Source organism: Lynx canadensis, chromosome A2 (assembly GCF_007474595.2).
Source record: "Lynx canadensis isolate LIC74 chromosome A2, mLynCan4.pri.v2, whole genome shotgun sequence".
NCBI classification, from domain to species: domain Eukaryota; kingdom Metazoa; phylum Chordata; class Mammalia; order Carnivora; family Felidae; genus Lynx; species Lynx canadensis.
Window position 1 is genome coordinate 78,867,624 of NC_044304.2, and position 19,470 is coordinate 78,887,093.

The 19,470-nt window shown below is 38.7% G+C and overlaps 1 protein-coding gene across 1 annotated transcript in view; it reads left to right on the forward strand.

The window, feature by feature from the left end:
• SRPK2 (SRSF protein kinase 2) overlaps positions 1-19,470 on the forward strand; it is a 252,973-nt gene that overhangs the window by 191,557 nt on the left and 41,946 nt on the right. The window contains 4 exon segments of the mRNA XM_030307792.1: positions 14,608-14,716; positions 15,379-15,466; positions 15,690-15,777; positions 18,299-18,405. Coding sequence (XP_030163652.1) covers positions 14,608-14,716; positions 15,379-15,466; positions 15,690-15,777; positions 18,299-18,405 — 392 coding nt within the window.

Below are 19,470 nucleotides of genomic sequence, written 5' to 3' on the forward strand. Positions count from 1 at the left end.
TGCTCTTGGATTATAAAACTAGATGGGACTTTAGATTGAGACTCAAAAATAAGTTATTTTTTTTAAATGTTTATTTATTTTGAGAGGGAGAGAGAGAGAGAGCATGAGTGAGCAGGAAAGGCGCAGAGAGAGAGGGAGAAAGAATCCCAAGCAGGCTCCATGCTGTCAGCACAGAGCCCAATGCAGGGTTCAGTCTCACAAATTATGAGATTGTGACCTGAGCCAAAATCAAGAGCTGGACACTTTACCAACTGAGCCACCCACCCAAGTGCCCCTCAAAAAAGTTCTGTTTTCCATATATTTGTTAAAGACCTTTGACTTATACATTTGTAGTCCTTTGAATCTAAAACCTATGTTCTTTTTCCCGTTTTTATATTTTCTTTAGTTGAGAATTTGGATTATTCACAATATGTTATTCTTAATTTTTTACAAGAGATAGATGGGAAAATGCCTGCGGGTGTGTGGTTGAGTCAGATACTGCTGTGCGTTTTCGTACATCCTTGCGCTTTTATGGTCAGTAGGAGCCAAAATAACAATAGGCCTTGACGTCTTGAAGGAACTTAATCTTTCAGTTATATATTGATATCTGAGTGTATATAATTACGGCCTTTGGTTTTAAATAGCCAGGCAACTGCTCTCAGGGTTCTTTTACTTTAAAAGTGTCTTAGTTACTGAAAGAAGTCTCAGTACTTTTCACCTGTCTTCTGATTTCTGAACTCTGCTTTTACCTAAGACTTTCTCATTCTAAAATCAGTTGTTTCCCTAGTTCGTATTTTTTGTTCTTTTGGGGTGGGGTGGGGTGCATGAGCGGTGGAGGGGCAGAGAGAGAGGGACAATCTTAAGCAGGCTCCATGATCAGTGTGGAGCTGATGTGGACTCTGTATCACGACTGTGAGATTATGACCTGAGCTGAAATCAGGACTTGGATGCTTAACCAGCTGAGCCACCCAGGCAACACCTCCCCCCAGTTCATATTTTAATATATTATTTTAACTTATCTAGAACATAATTAATAACCAAGAAGTGAGCCCAGAATCTTTGAGTATATGAACAATGTCCAGGTTCCTGTACTAAAGCCCGTGTTTACTAAAAAGAGAAAGTGTATCCTTTTAGAATTTGAGACAGTATCTATTTACTCTTCTTTTGCCCACAACACAAATAAGTAAAAGGCTAAGAAGAAGAAATAAGATGTAAAATCTATAAAAATCATAAAATCCCAATCAATATTACAGCTTTGCCTGCTTGATGTAGTGATAAAATTTTTAGGCAGAAAGACCACATGTCATGGTGAGGGGGATGTCAGATTGTCATCGCACTTCTGTACATTAACGCTTTAGGCCAAAAGAAAATAGAGTAATGCATTTGACATACTCAAGAAAAGAAATGGTGAGCCAAAGATTTTGTATCCTCAGATAGACCTTCATTCATAGAGGACCCACATAAATTGTTAGGTTACATGCAAATTCTGGGGGCATATTTTTCTCTGAGAAATTGGTTTACAAAAAAAACCCTCAAAACTGCAGACAATCAAAATTAATGCAGAAGCGTGGACATAAAGACTGATTTCATTAAATGACAAAACTAACACCTGAAAAATTAACACCTCTATCAGTCCTCCGGAGTATTTATCTCACAGCATACTGTTAAGTAGACTTTTTTTTTTTTTTGAAGGAGAGAGAGAGAGAGAGAGAGAGCGAGCGAGCATGAATGGGGAGGAGCAGAGAGAGAGGGAGACACAGAATGCGAAGCAGGAAGGTAGATGAGAGAAGACCAGGAATAGAGAAGAGCTCTGTCTCTATCCTGTCCGCACGAGCCTGACACAGGGCTTGACCAGAACGTGAGATCATGACCTGAGCTAAGTAGGACGCTCAACCGACTGAGCCACCCAGATGCCCCATTAAGTAGATGTATTAACTAGATTCTCAAATGGACTTTAAAGAATCGTATTTTTTCTGTTGACTGTGTTTTTCAATATAAGGGCAAATTTTATAACAATGTATTTCGTAGAGCAATGGTTTAGATTCTCCTATCAAAGATACATGAAGAGACCAATGGCTATGCCTGGCATAGTGTATTTAAGAAACAATAGAACTTGTTGGTAATGAATATAAAATGTGTCTTTTAACTCTCTTTAACTGTGAATTCTGAGATTGGTAGGCTATTAGTATGCACAATATATTTTCAGTGAAATTGCACACTTAGTTCTATGTGTATGTATGAGAAAAAAAGCTTGTGACCCAAATTACAGAGTCAAGTGAATCTTTGTCCTTGGTCTCTTAAAAACAGCCATTAACCATTTATGATCTGATGTTTACTCCTATGCATTTTTAAGGACTACCAACAACCTCCAAGGTGCATTTATAGAATACTGTGTGTTTTGGGGAGCCTGGGTGGCTCAGTCGGTTGAGCGTCCAACTTGGGCTCAGGTCATGATCTCGTGGTTCATGGGTTCGAGCCCCATGTAGGGCTCTGTGCTGACAGCTCAGAGCCTGGAGCCTGCTTTGTGGATTATGTCTCCTGCTCTCTCTGCCTCTTCCCCTCTCGTACTCTGTCTCTGTCTCAAAAATAAATAAAACATTCTTAAAAATTAAAAAAAAACAAAACACTTTTTTTTTTTTTTAATGGTTCATTTTTGAGAGAGAGTGAGTGCGCAAGCCGGGGATGGACAGAGAGAGAGAGGAGGATAGAGGATCCCAAGCTGGCTCTGCATTGACAGCAGCGAGCCCAATGCAGGGCTCGAACTCAACAACCATGAGATCATGACCTGAGCCAAAGTCGAAGTCAGATGCTCAACCAACTGAGCCACCCAGGCATCCCTAGAATGCTGAGTTCTAAACCATTCTTGCTGGATGATTCAGAATGTTCTAGACTACAGAATGTAGAGGTTAGGCTTTTAGAGTCTGGCTTGCCCCAGTATGCAATTTGCATGTCGACTGTGGGCTCTGTCATTCTTGAGGGTCTTTTCTAGCAAAGTGAAAATGTCAACATCACTATAGTTTAGAAAAATTTTGCTGTATGTAGCTACAAAATTATAGCACTAAAATGACAGGAAACCTAGTTATTGATCATAAAAGGAGATAAAATCCTTACTGTATTTGATTTTTGTTTAGAATCACATTCTAATTTTGTAAACATTGGGAGCTGTTAGCGGACTTTAACCCTTAAATGTTTGTAGATCCCATTATGCCTGTGTTCAGGATCTTAGAAATCTTACCACAACTCGATTTCCATCTTACCAGTTTGTTTTGAGTACTATACATTTTAATTTTGCAGTATAAAAACAAGTTATCCACTATACAATTCTCTTAGTGGTGTTTTTATATTACTTGGGATATATTTAAATTGTTAGTTTCCTGTTTCCCCTATCTGATCAGAAGAGAAATAAAGGGAAATCTTCTAAGGATTACTGTGTTACTAAATTTTGTTCACAATTAATAATGAAAGTCTACCCTTGAACAACTCTCAAGGCTCTTCACAGTCTGATGCCAGTGTGCTTTTCTTGCTTGCTTTCTTAGCATCAAACACAAGTATTTATTTACCATGAGCATGCCTTCCTGCTGTTGTAATTTTCCTCATGCTATCTCTTATTCCTTCTGGGCCTTCTCTGTTTTTCTGTGTAATATTAACCCAGAATTTAAATTTAACCCACATCTTAAACTGGCAAAGCCTTGCACATTTTTCCCTCACATCATACCAAGGAACAGAGAACCATCCATGTCTCTTGTGTTCTGTGCTCTCTCTCTCTCTCTCTCTCTCTCAGTGTTTATTAATTTGCCTGTTGTGATCCAGGTACTGTGTGGTGAGGATACTATCTCTTGCCCCTGGTAGTGTTTAAAATCTTCCAGGAAGACATGAAAAAAGAATAATAATATTGTGTCTGTAAACATGATGAGGCATTATGGAGGTACATAAGACAAGCACAGGACAGGAACTTCTTCTCAGCCAGGAAAATCAGGAAATACTTTCTAGGAGAGGACCTTGTTTGAGCTTATCCTGAAAGATAAGTAGCTGTTGATTGTATCCGAACACTTCCACATAGTGGAGACATTTTACACATAAAATACATAGAATACAGTAGACAAATAGATGAGGAAATTCTAGAATAAAAATAATTAGTTACATTAAGGTTGATACATAAAGGTTTATTAATAGATATATGTACAATTTAAAAATGTTGCACATTTTCCTCTGTTTCTTGGTCATCAGAGCAAGGAAGGAAATGCAGTGGTTATGAGACTGACAGTTTTCATAAGAGGAAAGTAAACTAGTCACTCTAAACTTCTTGGTGCTGAAGATACATCTAACAAGAACCAAGACATTTGAGATTTTATTCTTCTTGCAAGCTAACAAGTTAACCAGCCATTTTCATAGTGCTTACAGAAGACATGAGACTCCTGAGTCAGAAACAAAGGATTTTATTACTTATAGCACCACAAGCAGCATGTACTCATGTTCATACTGGGCCCCCTTACCCTACAAATCCCACAAGGGCCATGTGGAGGCAGGCCCAGGTGGACGCTGTGCACACCATGGAGCGCCAAGCTTAGGAAGCTCTAATCTTTTATGGGCATGCAGCCACACCTCCCCGCCTTTGTTCCTGAGGGGACATACTTATCATACTGGACAGAAACCACTGCGCCCTCTTCTCCAGAAGGAGATGGTATGTCTGTTTTCCAAAGTTACTCACTTTGGAAAACCTTGAAAGGTAGTCTGGAACAAAGGCTACCAATGTCTCTGTTCAAAAGATGTTCAGATAATCTGGTTGGTTCTGAACAGGATTTTCTCATGAGGTGTTACAGTCGTGCTGAGGCTGCAGTAATCTGAAGGCTTGCCTGGCCCAAAGGATCTCCTTCTCTCATCATTTCACTGGCTGTTGGAAGGTCTGAATTCCTCATGCTGTTTGACTAGAGGCTTCAGTTACTTGCCATATGAGTCTCTCTACAGGGCTGCTCTCAACAAGCAGCTAGCTTAGCAGAGAGAGGGGAGAGAGAGCAACCATGATAGAAGCCAGCGTTTTAATAAGACGATGATAAGCCCCACTCTTTTTTTTTTTTTTTGACACTCATATCTCTTGGGAAATTACATTTAACTTGAATTTTGGAAATCTTGGTACTTTTATATTTTAATGTTTGGATAAACCATTAATAAAAAGATAAGTTTCTACAATCAACTTGATATATCATGTCAATAAAAGAAAGGATAAAAAGCATGTGATCATTTCAATGGATGCAGAAAAAGCATTTGATAAAGTACAACATTAATTCATGGTAAAAACCCTCAACAAAGTAAGTTAGAGGGAACATACCTTGGCATAATAAAGGCCATATATGAAAAAAAAAAAAAACCCAGCGAGCATCATATTCAACAGGGAAAAATTGAGAGCTTTTCCTCTAAGGTCAGGAACAAGACAGGGATATCCACTCACACCACTTTATTTCGTCCTGGAAGTCCTAGCAACAGCAGTCGACAACAAGAAGAAGTAATAGGCATCCAGATCAGTAAGGAAGAAGTAAAGCTTTGACTATTTGAAGATGACCTGATACCACATGTAGAAGACCCAAAAGATTCCACCAAAAAAACCTGCTAGAACTGATAAGTGATTTCACTAAAGTTGTGGGATACAAAGTCATATACACAAATCTGTTGCATTTCTGTACATCGATAATGAAGCAGCAGAAAGAGAAATTGAGAAAACAGTCCCATTTACAGTTGCACCAAAAATAATAAAACCTAGGAATGAGTTTAACCAAACTGGTGAAAGACCTGTACTCTGAAAACTACAAACATTGATGAAAGAAATGGAACGATATTCCATGCTATGGGTTAGAAGAAAAACACTGTTAAAATGTCTATACTAACCAAAGCATAGGTTTAAAGCAGTCCCTATCAAAATACCAACAGTATTTTTCATAGAACTAGAACAAACAGTCCTAAAATTTGTATGGAACCGCAAAAAACCCCAAATGGCCAAAGCAGTCTTTAAAAAGCAAAGCAAAGCTGGAGGTATTCAATTCCAGACTTCAAGTCATGTTACAAAACTGTAGTAATCAAAACAGTATGGTACTGGCACAAAAATAGACACATAGATCACTGGAACAGAGTAGAAAACCCAGGAATAAACCCATAATTATACGGTCAATTTCCGATAAAGCAGGAAAGAATTGTAATAGGAAAACGTCTCTTCAACAATGGTGTTGGGAAGGCTGGACAGCCACATGCAAAAAATGAAACTGGACCACTTTGTTACACCATACACAAAAATAACTCAAAATGGATTAGAGACCTAAATTGAGACCTGAACCCATAAAAGTCCTGAAGAGCACAGGCAGTAATTTCTCTAACATTGGCTATAGCAGTATTTTTCTATATGCCTCCTGAGGCAAGGGACATAAAAGCAAAAATAAACTGTTGGGACTACATCAAAATAAAGAGCTTCTACAGAGCAAAGGAACAATCAAAACCAAAAGACAATCTCCTGAGGATACTTGCAAATGACATAACTGGTGAAGGGTTAGTATCCAAAATATGAAGAACTGATACAACACCCAAAAAACAAATAATCCAATTAAAAAATGGGCAGAAGACATGAACAGACATTTCTCCAAAGAAGGCATCTACCTGGCCAACAGACACATGAAAAGGTGCTCAGCATCACTCATCCTCAGGGCAATGCAAATCAAAACACAATGAGATATCACATCACACTTGTCAGAATGGCTAAAATCAAAAACACAAGAAACAACATGTTTGGGTAGGATGTAGAGAAAAAGAAACCTTCTTGCACTCTTGGCGGGAATGCAGGCTAGTACGGCCACTGTGGAAAACAGTATAGGTTCCTCAAAAAACAGAACTACCCTCCAATCCAGTAATTGCACTATTAGGTATTTACCCCAAACGAAAACGCTAATTGAAATGGATACACACACCCTTATGTTTTTTGCAAGGTTTTACCATGGACAAACTGGAAGCAGCCCAAGTGTCCATCAGTAGCTGAATAAACAAGATGTGTAATGTACAATGGAATATTACCTAGCCATAAAAAAATGAAATCTTGCCATTTGCAGCTATGTGGATAGAGAGTATAATGCAAAGAAGAATAAATCAGAGAAAAACAAATACCATATGATATCATTCATTTGTGGAATTTAAGATACAGTTGAGCAAAGGAAAAAGAGGCCAAACTAGAAACAGACTCTTAACCGTTGGTTTCCGGAATGAAGGTAGGGTATGTGTGGGGGGGGAGTGAAATAGGTGATGGGGATTAAGGAATGCACTTATTATGATGAGCATTGGGTAATGTATGGAATTGTTGAATCACTATATTTAAATTTTTTTTGATGTTTATTTTTGAAACGGAGACAGAGCGTGAGTTGGGGAGGGGCAGAGAGAGAGGGAGACAGAATCTGAAACAGGCTCAGGCTCTGAGCTGTCAGCACAGAGCTGATGCGAGGCTCGAACCCATGAACCGTGAAATCATGACCTGAGCCAAAGTCGGACGCTTAATTGACTGAGCCACCCAGGCTCCCTGAATCACTGTATTTTATACCTGAAACTAATATAGCACTGTATAACTCTACTGGAATGAAAATAAAAACCTTAAAAAAAGATAACTTTCTTTCTTTATGACATTTGACAGCTATAAATCATCATATCTGGAGTGTCACAAACCTTTTGCTGATTGGGCTACGTTAATGAATTCAATTACACGTTGGGTCAGTTAGTTTTACCATCTTAAGTAGCTCTAGACACTACCCTGAATCCTGGCCTGACTCATTAATCTGTGTCATTAGTCGTAGTGGCTTTGGATAATGGCAGAACAACAGTAACACTTAGGTGGCACTTAATATGTCCCCATGTGTGGTTCTGAGCGAGTGACCACAGGGGCAAGAGTAACCCAGAGAAAAAGAGCAATTTGCTCAGTGTTATACTAGCTAGTAAATGCTGGTGTGATTCAAATCATAATCCTTTTTGAAACACATAGCTGAATGAGTAATTGGTAGTAGGCAAGAGCTTAGAATTATTTGTTGGACTTTATATTCAATTTCATATATTCAGTGTCTCTCAATCTATGTGTTATACTTAAATCTCTGGCTCTACTGCAAAAATTGTTTCTGCATTTATCTATTTTATGCTCAAGTGAGTTTTGTTTTACTCTTTTGGTCATAGGTAAATAGGAACCCTCTTTTGAAGGATTTTCCTTGCTCTGAGTTTCCCTGTAGCGTTCTCTCCCGTTCATTAGTGTTACAGAGAACTATTTGGTATAATGACAGAGATTATATTCATGAGGTTTTTTTTTTTTTTTCAGTTTATTTATTATTTTGAGAGAGGGGAAGGGGCAGAAAGAGATCCCAAGCAGGCTCTGTCCTGTCAGCAAGGAGCCCATGTGGGCTTGAACTCAAAAACCGTGAGATCAGACCTGAGCAAGTCAGATGCTTAACCAAGGCACCCAGGCACCCCCTTTTCAGTCCTTTTAATCTAGGAATGAGCCCCCTCTTCTTATAGTTCCCTGGCAACTTTAAGTCTGATGCTGCCTGTAGGTTTTTCACAGAGGCTTTTCTGTTCTTGCTTTGTCAAGAATTTTGATCAGGAATTCATGTTGGACATCAGGAAATGTTTTTTTTCTGTGTTTATCTAGCTGATCATATGGTTTCTAAGTTTTTATTCCTGGAATAAACCCCAGTTGGTCATGGAGTATTATCTGTTTTATATGTTGTTTAATTAGGTTTGATAAAATTTCATTTGGGTTTTTATATCGCCATCATGGGGAAAATTGGTCTGTAGGTTTCTTACCCTTTGCCAGCGTTTGGAATGAAAGTAATGTTGGCTTCATAGAATGGGATTGGGAGTGTTTCCTCCTTTTCCGTTTTCAGGAAGTGTGTAGAATTGTTAGTATTTTTCCTGTAAATGTGTGAGATTATTCACCAATTCATTTTTTTATGGGAAAATAAACTACAAACTGATTTTTAGAAGACCAATATAAAGTTATTTAGGTATATATTTCTTGATTAGAGGTTGGGTATTTTGTGTCTTTCATGGTATGTGTCCATTTCATCTATGTTTTCATATTTATAGGCATAAAATTGTTTGTAATACTCTCTTATTATTCTTCTAATAGCTGTAAAAGCATGTAGTGGTGTCACCTCACTCATGTTGCTAATTCGTGTTTTCTTACTTTTGTCCATGGTCAACTTAGCCAGTTTATGATTTTCATTTTCTCATAGAGCCAGCTTTTGGTTTCACTGATTTGTTTTTCTATTTTTTATGCTTCTTATTTCACAGATTTTGCTATTATTTTTATTCTTTTTTCCTTCTGCTTACGTTGGGTTACATTTGTTCTATTTTCTTGGTCTGGAAACAGCTTATTGATTTGAGATCTTTTTTCTTTTCTGATGTAGACATTTAGAGCTCTAAATATTCCTCTTAAGTGTTAATGTTTCTAGCAACATTTCACAGATTCTGATCTTTTTTTTTTTTTTTTTTTTTAGCATTTATTTATTTTTGAGAGACAGAGAGCGTGCGTGGGGGAAGGGCAGAGAGAGAGGGAGACACAGAACCTGAAACAGGCTCCAGGCTCTGAGCTGTCAGCACAGAGCCTGACGCGGGACTCGAACTCACGAACTATGAGATCATGATCTGAGCCGAAGTTGAACACTTAACCGACTGAACCACCCAGGCGCCCCATCACAGATTCTGATCTTAAGTTTTCACTTTCATTTAGTGTAGAATACTTTATAATTTCCTTTTGATTTCTTCTTTAACCCATCAGTTATTTTGAAATGGGTTAGTTTCTCAATTTTGTGGTATTTTCTGTTACTCATTTCTAATTTAATTCTGTTGTGGTCTGAGAGCATGCTTTATGCATCTTTTAATTGATGTTGAAACTAGTTTTATGCCCAGTATTTGGTTAATGTTGATACATGTTCCATGTATTAAAAAAAATATATATTTGCTGTTGAGTGTTCTCTAAATGTCAATTACATCAAGTTGGTTGATGGTATATTCAAATCTTCCATATTCTTAGTGCTTTTCTGTCTACTTGTTCTATTACCTTTTGAGGAAAGGAACATAGAAATCTTCAGTGATTCCCCAGATATGTCTGTATTTTCGTTCTGTGAACAGGTTTCTTTTTAGCATCCCTTCCTTTTTTAAGACTGTGTTGGAAGTGATTCTCAAGTATTTTCTATGACTTTTGAAAGCCTTCATTGGTTAGTGAGAGAAACCTCCCCATCACAGTACTGAGAAACTAGTGTCTATAAAAAAAAAAAAAAAAGGTAATAATACCTTCAGTGGAAAATAAAGACTTTGCTGCAAATCGTTCCAGACTATTGTATATGACAGAATTCTGAACTTTTGATTCAGTCAAATTGATTAATTTGGGCTCAGCAAGGAAAAGGGAGTCCTCTTTATCTTTGACCAATAATTCCAGAACAGCTAAGAAACATCGTTTTAGAATTGTCTTCTTTGGATCATTAATAGTACAAGTAGAACTTGAGTTACACTTTTCGTGAATGTGCTGGAGGACTAGGAGTCAGAGAAGAAATCAGTGAATGAATGTAATTACTTAATCCATTTTTATTCTCTTGTATTTGTAATCAAATCTAATATTTTTTTCTAACGTTCTTTAAAAATCAGAGGAAAACTTCTCAGTGCTAAGTGCATGACCTTTACACTAAATAATACACATAGTGAAATACAAATATGTCAGCCAAACCCCAAAGCCATGGTAGTTGTCAAGTGCTTGAGTCTTTCTGGTACTCGGCCCAGTGCCACGAGCAGGGTCTACTCCCGTACTGCCTGTGGTACAGCAGCAATAGGAGAGGCTCTTGTGTAGTCTGTGACTGGTCGTGAGATTCCTTGTGTGCTAGGTGGTGTTCTGAGCCATGGAGTGGCCATCGCTAATGGTCATTATGGGTGCATGCTATTAGCTGATCTCAGGGAACTGGAGAATTTTTTTTGGCAGAGTTCCTGAAGGGTCCATTTTCTCTAATTCTGTGGGTGTTCGTTAGGTTGATGTGGTTGCTCTGCTCTGGGGAGTCATGCTCAACCTTTCTGGCAGCATGAGTATTAGTTACCCTTCTGTGACAAAGAGATTGAGAAATGGTCAGAAGAGACTTATTTTCTGTAGCAATCTGGGAGTTAGGGTAGGAGAATATGTAGAATATAGACTTGAAATTGTCAAATTTATGTCAAATGTCCAAAATAAAAGGATAGATGTTTTAGCACTTTTATTGTATTCAAAAATTGCTTCTCTGCCTCTCTTGTTTAGTTGGCCTGTTTTTAGGTATGTTATTCTTTCTTTTTCTTCTTTTTTTTTTTTTATCCTCTGCTAGGTACATTATTCTTAGCTCGTCTCTGGGCTCCTGAGATAAATGGACTAAACTAGTAATTTCCTTTCTTCAACTTTCAAAGTCCCATTGAGAAAAGGAGCAGCTGGCTTCTGTTGTGATTACATTGGAAACCGCGCTCTTCTGTTCTTGCCCACGTGGACGCACTCTGGGCTGTTTGAGAATTCAAATCTGAAACATAGCATAGTGATACCAGTTTCTTCTCTTTATGCATAATTAAATTATTTTTAAACTTAGCGACTTTAATGTTGGCACTAATATGCAATTAAGTAGTCAGGAGCTTTTAATTAAGCTATCAAGTGTTCCCTGTATACTAAGTCCAGGAAACAGTCCTACAGTTGTTGAAAATGAAGCTCATTTCTTCCTGGTGGACACAGTGTGGACTTTGGAGTCAGACCCAGTTTCCAGCCCTGAACCTACTAAGCACTGTGTCTGAGACTTGTGTCCGCTTCAGCAGTGGAGAAACCGCACCATCTGCTTGGTGGGGTGGTTGTAAGAAATTTCAGAGACACTGGCATTTCCTAAATACTTTGTGTTGTGAGGGGTGCCTGGGTGGCTCAGTCGGTTAAGCGTCCGACTTCGGCTCAGGTTGTGATTTCACGGTTCGTGGGTTCGAGCCCCACATTGGGCTCCGTCCTGACAGTTCAGAACCTGGAGCCTGCTTCGGATTCTGTGTCCCCCTCTCTCTGCCCTTCCCCTGCTCACGCTTTGTCTCTGCGTCTCTTTCTCAAAAATAAATAAACATTAAAAACACAATTTAAAAAATAAAAAAAAATACTTCGTGTTGTGAAATGTGACTTGTTTTTTTGAAGGAATCATTTCCTGTGCAAATATGTCTGGAATTTGCAGCAGGCTCCCTTCTCTTTGAGGTCCCTTCATGCGTGAAAACTTTGGGCTTTTGGAACTCCTTTGGTCAAGAATCCTCTCTGCTTCGTTGAACTTCGCATTTCCCAAACAGACTTCTCCTCTCTTCTTCTCCCTACCCCTGCCATGGAACGTTATGGAACATATTGTAGTTTATGTTTCTTTTCATGGAACGTGGTTTGGAAAATAAAGTGCCTAGTACAGTGCCCCTAATTTGTACTGGGTAAATTATAGGTTTTTTTCCTCCTTCTTTTCAGTGTTAATGTTAATGGTTCAAAACTGAATTGTAAACTCAGAGCCCACTTCAATTTTAGTCTAACCTTCTCAGTAAGTAATCAGCCATTTTGTTCTTCCAGTTTTTTTGAGATGTATTTAATATAATAAATACTGTATAAGCACTGTATAAACTTAAGATGTACAGCATAATGACTTGATATATGTGTATATTGTGAAATGGTTACCACAGCGAGTTTAGTCAGCACCCATCCATCCATTTAATAATTTGCTATATTTTATTCTTCATTTATTATCTTTTAGTTCATATCTTTTACCCAAAATGTTGTTAAAGACTTTGATGTTAAAATACGAGAAATGCAGTGTACTGGTAGGAGAGTAAGAATCTTGCAGCGCAGTGTCTGGTTAAATTCTTGCTTCACTAGTTCATTTAAGTAACATCTTAAATATTCATAAACATTCATAGTATTTCTTGGAAGTTTGCTCCTAGCACTCTGAAAGATACTTAGGTGTAGTGAAGATGTGGCGTAGATACTTTCTGCACCTACTTTGAGCCTCTGAACACTAGGTGGAAACCATGCATGTCTTTCTTGAGTGACTTGTAAGAATTCTGTAGATTTAAGAAGTGAGAAGTAACAACTTTGCAGTAAAAAAGCAAATGTTAAAAGAATAAACAGTAGGAGAGTATTTTGTTGTTTTAGTAAGAAATGAAGATAGATAAAAAAATAAAAGTAATTTTATGCCCAGAGATATTTGTTGCTAACATCTTACCCTCCTAGATTTTTTTCTTGTGTAGTCCACAAAATAGTACCATGTTTATACACGCTGCTTTGTAGCCGGCTTATTTTACTTGCACATGCGAAGTAAAGGGCTTTTTACGCCAGATATCTGTGAAAGCACCCTTATCTTTCCCGAGTATCTGCCTTAACAGCGTGCCCTCTCTCCTCTCCAGCCTGTTTCTCAGCAGAAGTTGGAGGTTGGAAGAAGAGTGAGGAGAGCAAGCTGTCTTGGAGGGTAAACTGTTGTACCTTATGTGATTCCTTATTGGCTGTGTGTAAACTATTGGCGTATGCAGAATTAGGCAGAGTACGCATCCTGTATTTCGCTGAGTTATGTTATACTGACCCAAAAAGATTTGCATTGAATTTATTGCTTAGAAAAGAAGAAAAGGTTGTTTGGAAAGATCAAAAGCTGGCATGGGCATATTTTGTACACCTAGAATTAATAATAAATCTGAAATTCTTTGGGCACCTGGTGGCTCAGTCATTTGAGCATCCGATTTCAGCTCAGATCATGATCTCACAGTTCGTGAGTTTGAGCCCCGCATTGGGCTCTGCTGACAACTCAGAGTCTGGAGGCTGCTTTGGATTCTGTCTCCCTCTCCCTCCCCCCCCCCTCCCCCCCCCCCCCCCCTTCCCCCTTCTTCCTCCTCCCGCCTTCCCTCCCCCTCTCCCCCTCTCCCCTTGTCTCCCCCTCTTCCTCTCTTCCTCTCCCTGTTTCCCTCTCCCTCTCAAAAATAAACTTTAAAAAATTTTTAAATAAAAAAAAATCTGAAATTCTTGTAATGGAGTACTGGATGGTTTGTTTACTTTCTAAGTTAAATCCAAACAAACAAAAAGCCAAGAAGAATGGCAAAGGACATTTTTCTCTTGATGAAAGATATTTTTGAGAAAAATGTTAGATTATTAAACATATTTTGATCTGATTTTATTAGTTAGAGCTTGATTGCATGGTATCAAGAACTGACAAAAGAGGAGCTTGGATTAAGCTCAGTTGGTAGAACATGTGACTCTTGATCTCAGGGTTTTAAGTTCAAGCCCCACAAAGTGTAGAGATTACTTAAAAAGAAATGAAGTCTTGGGGTGCCTGGGTGGCACAGTCGGTTGAGTGTCTGACTTCTGCTCAGGTCATGATCTCTGGTTTGTGAGTTCGAGCCCCACGGTGGCCTCTGTGCTGACAGCTTGCAGCAGGAACCTGGCGCCTGCTTCTGATTCTGTCTCTCTGCCCCTGCCCTACTCATGCTCTGTCTCTGTCTCTCTCTTTCAAATATAAATAAACATTTAAAAGATAATAATAAATCTTTAAAAAAAAGAAGAAAAACTGACAAAGGAAGAGAATTTATTACTATTTCTCTGAAATTAAAAGAAAATTTTTTTAATAAAAGGTGGCTACCATCCGGTGAAAATTGGAGACCTCTTCAATGGCCGCTACCATGTCATTAGGAAGCTAGGATGGGGACACTTCTCAACTGTCTGGCTGTGCTGGGATATGCAGTAAGTGTTCTTTGTCATTCGTGCATTTCATTTCTGGTCTAGTTCAACCTTTATAAGACAGGCTGGCTGAGGAGCAGAGGTGTTTGTGTGGTGGCCTGAGAGGACATAGCACAGACCTCCACCCAGCTAGACATTCCCCCCCCCCAGTCTGAAGTTCTCTTGTCGGTTATCTTAATGTATTAACTTCCTTCTGCTTATGTATCTGCAGCTTATTCAGTGATACTGCATGACATTGGACGTACTGTTCTTCTAGTAATTCATGCATAGCAGAAAAATATTCAAATGTAAAATAATAATGTATAGGCCTTTAAATCAGTGGTTTCTGACTTTTTTAAAAAAGTCATGAGCCCATAATATAAAACTGCACCGCTGCCCAGTGTACATATACATACGTACTAAAACAGAAATGTTAACAGAGTAATACTGACTCTACATGATGAACTCTGACATTTTCCCAGTCTACCTTATTCTTATTAGGAAAAAACAAACACACAACAAAAAAGAGATTATTTTGATCCATGAACCTGTTGCTTAATTATGGCCACACAGTTTGAAAAGTACTGTTTTAAAGGAAAGGTTATTAAATGTTTCTGTTTATTGAATAGATCTTATTATAATGAGCACTTCTGATAATATAAAAAATATGCATTTTTTTTTTAAAGGGGGAAAAGATTTGTTGCAATGAAAGTTGTAAAAAGTGCCCAGCATTATACAGAGACAGCCTTGGATGAAATAAAATTGCTCAAATGTGTAAGTACTGCAAAAAATGTGAATAATGTAAGAAAAATTAATGACTTAAAATTTTATAGAGGAATTTTTTTAGGTTTTACTTAATTAAAATTGAATTTATTTTTTATAAATTCAAATACTGAATCATTTATTTTTAAAAACAAAGACATTTTTGATTGGTATAATGGAAATGACTTTCAGTCTTAAATGCTTCCTGTTCTTGAATTCATTTTTCTTTCCATAGGTTCGAGAAAGTGATCCCACTGACCCAAATAAAGACATGGTAGTACAGTTAATTGATGACTTCAAGATTTCAGGCATGAATGGAATACGTATCCTTATTGACAGTTCTTCTGCTTCCTAATGGCTAAATTATAATGTAGCTTTTCTTTTTACTTTTAAAACATGGCAGTATTTCACACTCATTTAAACTTCTGTTTCCTGTGCTCCATCACTGTCCATATAATGCCTCTAGTATGATCACCGAGTGTTGTAAAATGGTATGCCAAAATATTCCCCAATTCCTGCCAATCTGTTTCGGTGTCTTGGGTAATCTCCCTGGGGCCATACAATTACTCAGCATCCTTCTTGTACATGCTGCTAGCTCTTTGACATTCTTCTTGTCCAAGCACTGGGCTCTACCTTCAGTATCAAGCTGGGGAGTGCCTTACATATGTGTAAGTAGAGAGCAGAGAAAGATTAGCCGCAGTCATCTTTACACATTACAAGGAGCAAAAGATTGGGTGTGTCAAGAGCCAGGGTCTTCCCTTGACTGATCTTTTGCTCCCTCCTTTATATCATGTTTGGAACAGATCTTGATATTTGACCTGCTCAGGCTCCAGAAACCTGAGGACAAAGCCATCCCCCAGCCCAGATCGACATCCTGTTTCTGCATCTCCTAAGCCTTAATCTTCTAGGGAAGCACTCCCTGCATATGTTTGAAGGAGATTCTGTATTTCTTCTAGAGATTGGACTCGAGGGTACTAGTAAGCCACTGCCTGCTGCTGTCACCTTGCCCTTTGCCTCAAGATCATTTCTGCTAGCTGCTGAGTGCATTTCCCCCCTTGGTAGATAGGAAGATAGAGCTGGTCCTCTGCTCTGTCCCCAGGTGAGCGTGTCTGTGAGCAGGCATGGCAGCCCCTCCTCCTGTATCAGTTCTGCAAGGCAGTTTGCTGGGAAAGCTGACAGTGTCTCTTTAGAGAAACCACCTGATTTATGGGCAAGTATACATTCCAGTGGCTATTCTTACCTTTAAATAAATTGCTCAGAAACCATTATGGTCCCATTTGGTCAGTGCTTAGAACTATTGGCCTTTGGCTCTGTGTCTTTTACTAACTTTAGTCCTTAGTTTGCCATTTTTTATAATGAGTTGGGAAATAAAACTTCTGGCTTTAGATTATCTGTGCATGAATCTGTAATGTTCTCGAACACTGTAGAAATATTTTATTTAAAAAAATACTTAAGGGGCGCCTGGGTGGCGCAGTCGGTTAAGCGTCCGACTTCAGCCAGGTCACGATCTCGAGGTCCGTGAGTTCGAGCCCCGCGTCGGGCTCTGGGCTGATGGCTCGGAGCCTGGAGCCTGTTTCCAATTCTGTGTCTCCCTCTCTCTCTGCCCCTCCCCCGTTCATGCTCTGTCTCTCTCTGTCCCCAAAAAAATAAACGTTGAAAAAAAAAAATTAAAAAAAAAAATACTTAAAGTGACAAATATTGTGGTAATGTGAGTGGTAGATCCAGGTATTGTAGAGAATATTAAATCAACCAACCTGTTTTAATAACCTATCTGTTGGCTTGCAGGGATGAACAGTATATTCTCAAAGGCTTTCAGAGCCAGTTGAAGTTTTCCTGTATGAATGATATGAATATACTTGTATGATGGACTCTGATGGATCATAGTTCTGGAGAGTCCGTGATTGACTAGAATTTCTATTGGGGGAAAAAAACACCCAGATTCCTGAGATTTCATTATTATAGGTGGGTCTTAGTGCCATGTCTTATATTGTCATCTTGTGTTATTGAAAGCTGCCTATAGTGTTAAAGTTGATCTAGTTCTGCAGTGAAAGATAGTATTGAAGGAAAAGATTAAATGTCTTCATTATGTTTTTTAAATTTCTATTTTATAAAGTGTTCTATGGAATGGAAATTTATTTTTTTATTTTTTTATTTTTTTAACGTTTATTTTTGAGACAGAGAGAGAGCATGAATGGGGGAGGGTCAGAGAGAGAGGGAGACACAGAATCCGAAACAGGCTCCGGGCTCTGAGCTGTCAGCACAGAGCCCGATGCGGGGCTCGAACTCACGGACTGCAAGATCATGACCTGAGCCGAAGTTGGACGCTTAACTGACTGAGCCACCCAGGCGCCTGTGGGATGGAAATTTAGACAGTCAGGGAGGATACCTAAGACATTTTTGTTGTTGTTGTTGTTTTCCTCTCATCAGTTTTTATGAGGTTTCAGCCTGGTTCACTTTTCATTAAGGCTGATTATCAGGAACGAGGGTGTTGAAATGATCGAGAGCACAGGGAGGTGTGGGGTTGGGTCGTGGTCCATCTGGAACCGTGTGATGCCAAAGAGCACTTCCAGCTCCTGGGTTCGCTGTGGTCACTTCTGTGTGTGGTGGTGAGCACATTGTTTGAACGTGACGAGCATGCACTGAGTAACATATAGGATATGAGTACTTAGTGTTAGATCTCTTCATTCAGGTGAGAAACAGCAGGTGACCACTTGTGGTATTATTGATACTAGTGATGTTGCATTTCGTAAAGAAAGAAATGTCAAGTGCTACAGCGATGGCTGCTTTGAGTAATTGCATCACTCCAGGAAATGTATCTGCAGATGGTCCTTAACCATGTCCCAGATGTCTGCATGGTCTTCGAAGTGCTTGGCCACCATCTCCTCAAGTGGATCATCAAGTCCAACTACCAAGGCCTCCCAGTACGTTGTGTGAAGAGTATCATTCGACAGGTGAGGACATGAGAACAGCCCCCACCCTCCATTACCTAACTGGCTAGCCTTTCAACACAGATTCCTGTTCTTAAAAATATGCTTAGCATACACATGTGCACACACACACACACTCACACACATATAAATATATATAATTTTTATTTTACATATATATGTATATTACAGTGCATAACATTTTGAACTTGTTATGTCAATTTTATATTTATTTAATGATATGCCATCCTGTCTTGTAAAGAGAGAAATTTGTAAATGTCAGGCATGCATTTCTTTTCGTGTATTGATCTTTTATTTAAAGTAAATGGTATGGTATACTGAGAGATTGTTTTATCTAATGTCATTACTACAAAATGTCCCACTTAGTTCCTTAGAAAATAGTTCAGAAGAAATAGATAATTTGTGTTTGTTTACTATTTCTGCATATCTTTGGATAGAGTCTAGATGAAAGATAATACAAGGCATGTTTAAGTTGTATAGGGAGGGGGCTCTTGGGTAGCTTAGTTGATTAAGCGTCCGACTTCAGCTCAGGGCATCATCTTTTGGTCTGTGAGTTCGAGCCCGACGTCAGGCTCTGTGCTGACAGCTCAGAGCCTGGAGCCTGCTTCGGATTCTGTGTCTCCCTCTCTCTCTGCCCCTCCCCCGCTCATGCTCTGTCTCTCTCTCTCTCTCTCTCTCTCTCTGTCAAAATAAATAAAAACATTAAAAAAATTTTTAAAATAAAAGTTGCATAGGGAATATTGTATTAGATTTGTATTTTGTTCAATTGCCTTGACAAAAGAAAACCTCTAGCTGGGGTCTGGTTCGGTTATGATGTTCCTGCAAATATTTCTAGAATGAAAATATACACATATCAGAGATCTGGTAATGAGAAATGTTTACCAGATTCAGTTTTCTGTATGGGATATATCAGTCTGTGCTCCTCATTGCCTTGCTAGCCTAAATTAGGAAAGTTGGAGATATGACTTATTCTGAATTATCTGTTCTGACATCATGGATAATTGCTGAGGATAATGTTGCAAAGGAAGTAATATTGGGGGGCGGGGTTGTTGCTTGGTTGCTTGAGAA